The sequence below is a fragment of the Calidris pugnax genome, unplaced genomic scaffold (genome assembly GCF_001431845.1).
Source record: "Calidris pugnax isolate Ruff unplaced genomic scaffold, ASM143184v1 scaffold954, whole genome shotgun sequence".
Classification (NCBI taxonomy): Eukaryota; Metazoa; Chordata; class Aves; order Charadriiformes; family Scolopacidae; genus Calidris; species Calidris pugnax.
This window is the reverse complement of record NW_015091582.1, coordinates 2,908-10,810: the sequence shown is the minus strand read 5'-3', so window position 1 is coordinate 10,810 and position 7,903 is coordinate 2,908. Positions and strand designations below refer to the sequence as shown.

The 7,903-nt window shown below is 51.4% G+C and overlaps 1 protein-coding gene across 1 annotated transcript in view; it reads left to right on the top strand.

Annotated features, from left to right (window-relative positions):
* LOC106899861 (zinc finger protein RFP-like) overlaps nt 1-5,724 on the top strand; it is a gene marked incomplete at its 3' end in the record, with an annotated part of 10,003 nt that extends 4,279 nt beyond the window's left edge. The window contains exons 2-13 of the mRNA XM_014961795.1: nt 416-670; nt 1,661-1,891; nt 2,062-2,084; nt 2,524-2,639; nt 2,952-2,981; nt 3,230-3,360; nt 3,674-3,904; nt 4,075-4,097; nt 4,537-4,652; nt 4,965-4,994; nt 5,243-5,312; nt 5,589-5,724. Of these exons, the coding sequence (XP_014817281.1) occupies nt 416-670; nt 1,661-1,891; nt 2,062-2,084; nt 2,524-2,639; nt 2,952-2,981; nt 3,230-3,360; nt 3,674-3,904; nt 4,075-4,097; nt 4,537-4,652; nt 4,965-4,994; nt 5,243-5,312; nt 5,589-5,724 (1,392 nt within the window). The remainder of the gene's footprint in view (nt 1-415; nt 671-1,660; nt 1,892-2,061; nt 2,085-2,523; nt 2,640-2,951; nt 2,982-3,229; nt 3,361-3,673; nt 3,905-4,074; nt 4,098-4,536; nt 4,653-4,964; nt 4,995-5,242; nt 5,313-5,588) is intronic.
* Between the last annotated feature and the right edge of the window lie 2,179 nt (nt 5,725-7,903).

Genomic DNA, 7,903 nt, shown 5'->3' with positions numbered 1-7,903 from the left:
GACGAAACCATGGTGTTAGTGCTAAGTTAAACAAAAGAGGGGGATAAAATTAATTAGGAAGAAATTAGGATGAAATCAGGGGGAGAGGGAGAGGAGAGGGAGAGGAGAGGGAGAGGAGAGGAGAGGAGAGGAGAGGAGAGGAGCTCTGCCCATGGCAGAAGCCTCCAGAAGAGGGTTTCCCCAGCTCAGGAAGAACAAGCCAAAGTGAAACAAGGCAGGATGATCCCAACAGCACTCCTCTCCCATCCCCATTGCCCTCCCAAAACCTAACAGGGATGCGGGAGGATGGACAGACTGGGAGAACTGGAAAGGGGTCCTCCAGCACCAGCAGGGGACATGGCCAGGTTGGGTCACCCACCGCCCTGCCTGGGTCGGTCCCCAATGCCCACGGACCACCAACTTCTCCTGCCCCCAGTGCAGGGAGACGGGGGACCAGAAGAGCCTCCGCCCCAACTGGGAGTTGGCCAACGTGATTGAAGCAGCCAAGAGATTGAACCTGCCACCAGTCAGAGAGGTGGAGGGAGGGGAGAACTTGTGCGAGGAGCACCAGGAACCCCTGAAGCTCTTCTGCCAAGACGACAAAAAGCTTATCTGCGTGGTGTGTGACAGGTCTGAGGGGCACCATGACCATTCTGTGGTTCCCATAGAAGAGGCTGCCCAGGAGTACAAGGTGAGGGTTTTCTGGGCATGTTGAGATGCAAAGGTCCAGAAGCTCCAGGTGTTGGTGCTCTTGATGGGTGGAGCTACCAGTAGGGCTTTTGGCCTGTGGGATAAACAGGGGATTGACCTCTGTGGACTCACCCATCCTTGTCTCTTGCTACCGACTCTTGAGGTGGCATTGCATGTCCTGAGGAAGAGGTGGACTAAGGAGCACCATGCTCTTGGGGAGCAAGGGGTCCTCTCCCCCAGGGTTCAGCCACGAACAGGGGCTTAGGCAAGAGTAAGAAATTGAGGCACAGGATTTCTCCCCACCACAATCCCTCTGCAAAACTCCGTAAATGGCTCTTTCATCCAGGGTGTGGGTCACTTATGTAGGTCAGCTCTGCTGAAGATCAGTAGGAAAGGAGAGGGAGAGATCCTCAGCCCTTCTCCCACTCCACAGCTCCCCGAAAGAGACTTCACCTTGATCAAAATAGAAAGGAAAAAAAAAAAGGAAGAAGGGGGAGGTAAATTGCCTGGAAACAGTAATGGGGTGGAGGGGGTGTGTCACAAAACTTTGCTGACACTTACCCAAAGAGCTTTAGGAGTTCTCTGTTATTTCTGCTGAGGGTGCCAGACCACGATGCCATTCCACAAGGGACTTCTTTCTTTCCTCTCAGAAACAAATTCAGACCCTACTGCACCTCCTGAAATCAGAGCAAGTGGCACTTCAATCTTCCATGAAGGACAGACAAGACAGAATCAAGGACCACACTGTAGGTGCCCATCAGTTTTCCTGGGCAGAGGGTGGGGGAAGAAAGGAGGAACATCTCCTGCTCCTCTTCCTCTCTCCCAGGGGTGGGTGATGCTCAAGGGCTGTAGCGAAGGGAGAGGGGGTGTGTATCTTTCCCAAATGCCTCTTTTTGGTGGGTCCCACTAAGGCATGGCCAACTTAATGATGACTCTTGATGATCTTATCCTATTCTCTGCTTTGATTCCCCACCGCACTTGTCTTTGACAGAAGAAGACAACAGCTGCAAAGCAGAAGGTTGTAATGACATATAGGAAGTTGCATGAGTTGCTGGAGAAGCAGGAGTCCTCTCTTCTGGCCCAGCTGGAGCAGCTGGACACAGAGATAAGGAACACGCATGAAGAAATCTTCCACGAGCTTTTGGAGGAGAGGACAAGCCTGGGCACCCTGACTGGGGAGATGGAGAGGGTATACCAGCAGCCAGACTGGCAGCTCCTGAAGGTGAGAGCCCAGGCTTTCCAAACATGCAGGGAAGGCCCGTGTTGAACTTGGTCTCCAGCCCTTGGTTTTCTACCCCAACCTGCTCAAAGAGAGACTTCCTTAAAGTGGGACCCCAGTACTCCAAGGGGAGGTGTTCCATGTCACTGAGTCTCTTTTTCTCTCTCATCTAGGACATCAGAACCACCTTAAGCAGGTCTGTGGTCCCTCTCCTGTCAACATTTTACCAGCATAGAGCAGCTCTGTGGCAGGACACTGGGAGAAAGCATGTAGGGAGAGGTTGGCAAGGCATGGATGCTCCTCCCAAGCAGCTTGCAAAAGGGCTGGATGCTCCAGGGCTGAGCTTCAGTGGAGCCCCTGGAGCAGGGGTGAGGCTGTGGGTTCCCAGGTGGGTCTGCTCAGGGCTGCTAATTCCCATGAGGCCTTGACTCAACCACCCCAGCCCTTCACAGCTGAAGCAAATCAATGAACATCTTCAAGGGGGTTGTGATCCTGCTGTGACATTTGCTGTCTGAGATGTGTGAGATGGGGCAGAAACATCATCTTCCCTCTGCTAATTCTCCCCAGGGAGTGCTGAGAAAACACAGAGCAGCAAACTACAGCCAGGCGTAAATCCATCCCCTCTTCCCTTGCAGGGGCCAGAGAGAATCGCTCTCCCACTCACTCGATATTTCCCTTGAGCTGGAAAAGAAATTCTCTGATTTCACAGAGAAAACTGCAGCCATCAAGGAGGCTCTGGAGAAATTCCAAGGTACCATGTGCAGTTCCAGAAAGGCAAATGCCGTCATGCTTGTTGGTGGGGAGGGATGGAGTGAAGCCACAGGAAGGAAAGCCATTCTGGATGTTTAATGAAGGCTTATCTATTTCAAGGTCTAACAATGAGATAACGAATGAGCAGCAAGCATTGGTCTGATGTTGCTGCCTGTCCTCTTGTTTTTCTGCTCTGCCTTCTCAAGTTTCCTGACATTCCCCCAAACCTGTTCCTGACTCTCTGGACTTTTGCAAAAACCCACAATCAGACCAACTGATCTTTCTGCCTCTCACAATTTTTCCTTTCCTCTAGACTTCCTGGAGTTTGAACTTCCATTGACAAGTAAGTGAACCGAACACGTACAATCAAGCCATCATATGAAATAAAAAAATATGGTAAACCAACCTCTGCTGCCCCCAAAGATTGACCTGAAGTGCTCTGCTGCCTCCTTTCCCCCTTCTCCCATCCTTGTCCCTCCTCCAGGCAATGCCTGGAGGGGTCCCAACCAGTCAAAGGGATGGGAAGGGACAGAAAAAGCCCTGTGCTCCCCAGATCTGCTGCAATGAGCCTGCCTCTCTCTCCACCTCCAGCACAGATGACGCTGGACCCAAGGACGGCTAATGGCAGGCTTTATCTCTCGGAAGACTGCAAGCTCATGCGGTGGGAACCCTTTGACCAGGACCTGCCCTCCAAGCCGTGGAGGTTCAAAGTTGATCCCTGTGTGCTGGGCTCAAGGGGTTTCACATCGGGGTGGCACCGCTGGGATGTGGAAATCTGTAGGGAGGGCTTTTGGGCCGTCGGGGTGGTCAAGGAGTCAGTGCCAAGGGGTTTTTTTTTGGACCTGAATCCCAACAAGGGGATATGGGCTCTGTGTCATGACCACGGTGAGTGTGTTGCTTGTACCTCTCCTGATCTGACCTTCTTGACTCTACGCAGTGTCCCCAGGAGGATACGAATCGGCCAACTTAATGATGACTCTTGATGATCTTATCCTATTCTCTGCTTTGATTCCCCACCGCACTTGTCTTTGACAGAAGAAGACAACAGCTGCAAAGCAGAAGGTTGTAATGACATATAGGAAGTTGCATGAGTTGCTGGAGAAGCAGGAGTCCTCTCTTCTGGCCCAGCTGGAGCAGCTGGACACAGAGATAAGGAACACGCATGAAGAAATCTTCCACGAGCTTTTGGAGGAGAGGACAAGCCTGGGCACGCTGATTGGGGAGATGGAGAGGGTATACCAGCAGCCAGACCGGCAGCTCCTGAAGGTGAGAGCCCAGGCTTTCCAAACATGCAGGGAAGGCCCGTGTTGAACTTGGTCTCCAGCCCTTGGTTTTCTACCCCAACCTGCTCAAAGAGAGACTTCCTTAAAGTGGGACCCCAGTACTCCAAGGGGAGGTGTTCCATGTCACTGAGTCTCTTTTTCTCTCTCATCTAGGACATCAGAACCACCTTAAGCAGGTCTGTGGTCCCTCTCCTGTCAACATTTTACCAGCATAGAGCAGCTCTGTGGCAGGACACTGGGAGAAAGCATGTAGGGAGAGGTTGGCAAGGCATGGATGCTCCTCCCAAGCAGCTTGCAAAAGGGCTGGATGCTCCAGGGCTGAGCTTCAGTGGAGCCCCTGGAGCAGGGGTGAGGCTGTGGGTTCCCAGGTGGGTCTGCTCAGGGCTGCTAATTCCCATGAGGCCTTGACTCAACCACCCCAGCCCTTCACAGCTGAAGCAAATCAATGAACATCTTCAAGGGGGTTGTGATCCTGCTGTGACATTTGCTGTCTGAGATGTGTGAGATGGGGCAGAAACATCATCTTCCCTCTGCTAATTCTCCCCAGGGAGTGCTGAGAAAACACAGAGCAGCAAACTACAGCCAGGCGTAAATCCATCCCCTCTTCCCTTGCAGGGGCCAGAGAGAATCGCTCTCCCACTCACTCGATATTTCCCTTGAGCTGGAAAAGAAATTCTCTGATTTCACAGAGAAAACTGCAGCCATCAAGGAGGCTCTGGAGAAATTCCAAGGTACCATGTGCAGTTCCAGAAAGGCAAATGCCGTCATGCTTGTTGGTGGGGAGGGATGGAGTGAAGCCACAGGAAGGAAAGCCATTCTGGATGTTTAATGAAGGCTTATCTATTTCAAGGTCTAACAATGAGATAACGAATGAGCAGCAAGCATTGGTCTGATGTTGCTGCCTGTCCTCTTGTTTTTCTGCTCTGCCTTCTCAAGTTTCCTGACATTCCCCCAAACCTGTTCCTGACTCTCTGGACTTTTGCAAAAACCCACAATCAGACCAACTGATCTTTCTGCCTCTCACAATTTTTCCTTTCCTCTAGACTTCCTGGAGTTTGAACTTCCATTGACAAGTAAGTGAACCGAACACGTACAATCAAGCCATCATATGAAATAAAAAAATATGGTAAACCAACCTCTGCTGCCCCCAAAGATTGACCTGAAGTGCTCTGCTGCCTCCTTTCCCCCTTCTCCCATCCTTGTCCCTCCTCCAGGCAATGCCTGGAGGGGTCCCAACCAGTCAAAGGGATGGGAAGGGACAGAAAAAGCCCGGTGCTCCCCAGATCTGCTGCAATGAGCCTGCCTCTCTCTCCACCTCCAGCACAGATGACGCTGGACCCAAGGACGGCTAATGGCAGGCTTTATCTCTCGGAAGACTGCAAGCTCATGCGGTGGGAACCCTTTGACCAGGACCTGCCCTCCAAGCCGTGGAGGTTCAAAGTTGATCCCTGTGTGCTGGGCTCAAGGGGTTTCACATCGGGGTGGCACCGCTGGGATGTGGAAATCTGTAGGGAGGGCTTTTGGGCCGTCGGGGTGGTCAAGGAGTCAGTGCCAAGGGGTTTTTTTTTGGACCTGAATCCCAACAAGGGGATATGGGCTCTGTGTCATGACCACGGTGAGTGTGTTGCTTGTACCTCTCCTGATCTGACCTTCTTGACTCTATGCAGTGTCCCCAAGAGGATACGAATCTGCTTGGACTATGAGGAAGGGAGGGTGGTGTTTTTTGATGCCGAGAGCAAAGAACAGATCTTTGTTTTTCCGCAGGCATCTTTTCAAGGGGAGAGAGTCTTCCCGTGGTTCATGGTGATGTTTGGCGCTCAACTCAGATTTCTTCCCTAAGGCACAGGACAAGAAAAAGCTATCAACTTACCCTTGGGAAAGAAGCCACTGACTGGGTTTTGTCCTAATTCCACCAAAGGGACAGGAAAGGGTAGCAGTGTTCAGGTTCCTTTCTTTAGTGCAAAATGGGAACATTTCTGTGCCTTATTTCTGTGCCTTTTCATCTTTCAGTCACTAAGTGACTGTTCCTTAGTACCTGCAAACTTGCACTGATGGGGAGTTAAAAGTAAATGTACAATTCTAAATAAGTTCTGCCTTGTGTGTGTGCTTTTCCTTTGTTTTTTACTTCCTGCGGGGTTTTCTTTGGAAGTTGCTTAAGGGAGCTGAAGGAAGAAAAATTCATCCTCCTTCCTCTTCAAAACCCACCGCACAGGGAGATGAGAAACCTGTGCTTTCTGTCCCGTCAAACCCAGCAAGCCTGTGGGAATAGAGGTGGGGAAAAGTCAGGAGCCTGAGGCATTTGCAGCTGGGTCCCATCCTGACTCCATGTGCAAAGGGGGGAGTCAGAATTGGCAGAAACACCTGGAAATGGGGCTGCTCCTTTTGGTGCTGGCTCAGGGTGAGCCCTGATGTGCTGGGCTTTAGTCAAGGAAGAGCCTGGGCTTGTTCCTTGAGAAGATACAGCAGAGCCAGGGGCTCAGAAGAAGGTCTGTCAAGCCCTTGTCCTGTCCCCAGAAGTCCTTGCCTGGGAAAGCAGATATGAGCAGGGGGAGGATTCCTATGGCCCCAGGAGCCCTGTTTTCCCAGCCTCAGTGGGTAATTAAACAATTAAAAGGGTATAATTGTTACCTGAAACACAAGCTCTGGAAACCAGAAGCTGTTTAGAGAGGAGATAGTGCTTTATTCAACGTCGAGTGCTAGGTACCAATCCCCAAATCTAGCACCCCTTACAGAGGACATTCAGCCATTATTTATATACAAAGGATTCTCATTATTCCGCTTCCCTAATCCATAACTGCACCTGGGCTGACACATTAATTAGTGTGACCAGAGGGAAGGCCACCGCCCAAAGTCACTAAACCAGCTGCACGGAGGGATGGGCAATAGGCCACCAGGGGCTGGGACATAGAAGGGGGTACCAGGAGTGGTCACCACCCCATGTCACCACAAAAGATGCCCCCCACTAAAAGAGCTCTCCAGAGGGAGGGAGAGGTGTTGTTGTGACAAAGCGAGGTCCTTTTCCTGGTGTGCAGATGCCAATATCAAATCTTCCAATTCCGGTTCTTTTGATTTACAACCGTCTGAACAAGCATTTTCCCTTTTGCTCTTTTTCAAACTTAACGCTTATATTCCATTTTGACATTCAGAATCCACCAGACCACAGTTTTTTACCAACATCCCAATAATTTCCTGAAGAAAAGAACAGCCACAGAAGGTATTTCATCCCATTTTTACTTTCTCTGACAAAACAACATCAATCGCAATGAAGTATTGCATTTGAAAGATCCAGTTTCGGGCCAATTTTCTGCCTCTTCCAATTTCTCTCGTGGACACCACTGATTCTATTTTTTGTATCAATTTATTTTTGGTCATGGCATCCCCTCCGAACTTCTTCCAGCGGTTCAGGGTGCATCCTAGAGGAAAGCAAGGGGGTGTCTCCTGAGAAGCAGCAGCGCCCATTTGGGTCCCCAAGAAGATCCCACACCGTCTGTACCCACACTAAAAGGAGGGGCGTCTCCCGGCATTTATCAAATGGCAGCTCCTGGGGCCGGTCTCTCCCGCCCGCTCTTGGGAGCGAACCCAACCCAACCCAAGGTGTGCACGACTCAAACAACTCAAAGGAGGGACGTTCTGCCTTCGTTTGAAAAACTCTCTCTGCTGCCCGGGAGATCTCACCCCAACCCACCTTGTCCTTGTCTTCGCCAAATAAAATCCCCCTTTTCAGTCACGTCCCAGAGCTGTGTCGCTCCCCGCCCGGCTGCAGGGGAGGAGCCCATGGAGACCCCATCAAAAAAAAGAGGGGTGCGCACTGGAGTCCAGTCGGGTCGCTGCTCCCCTTGGGGGGGCACTGAGATCACCCGGGCCAGGCTGTCACCACAGTCCCACCTGGGGGGCCAGAAACTCTTGTCCCAAAGCGGGGTCGTTTCCCCGCTGTGCAGCCGCCAAGAGACACCCAGAGCAGAGGGTTCCTCTCTTGATTTCG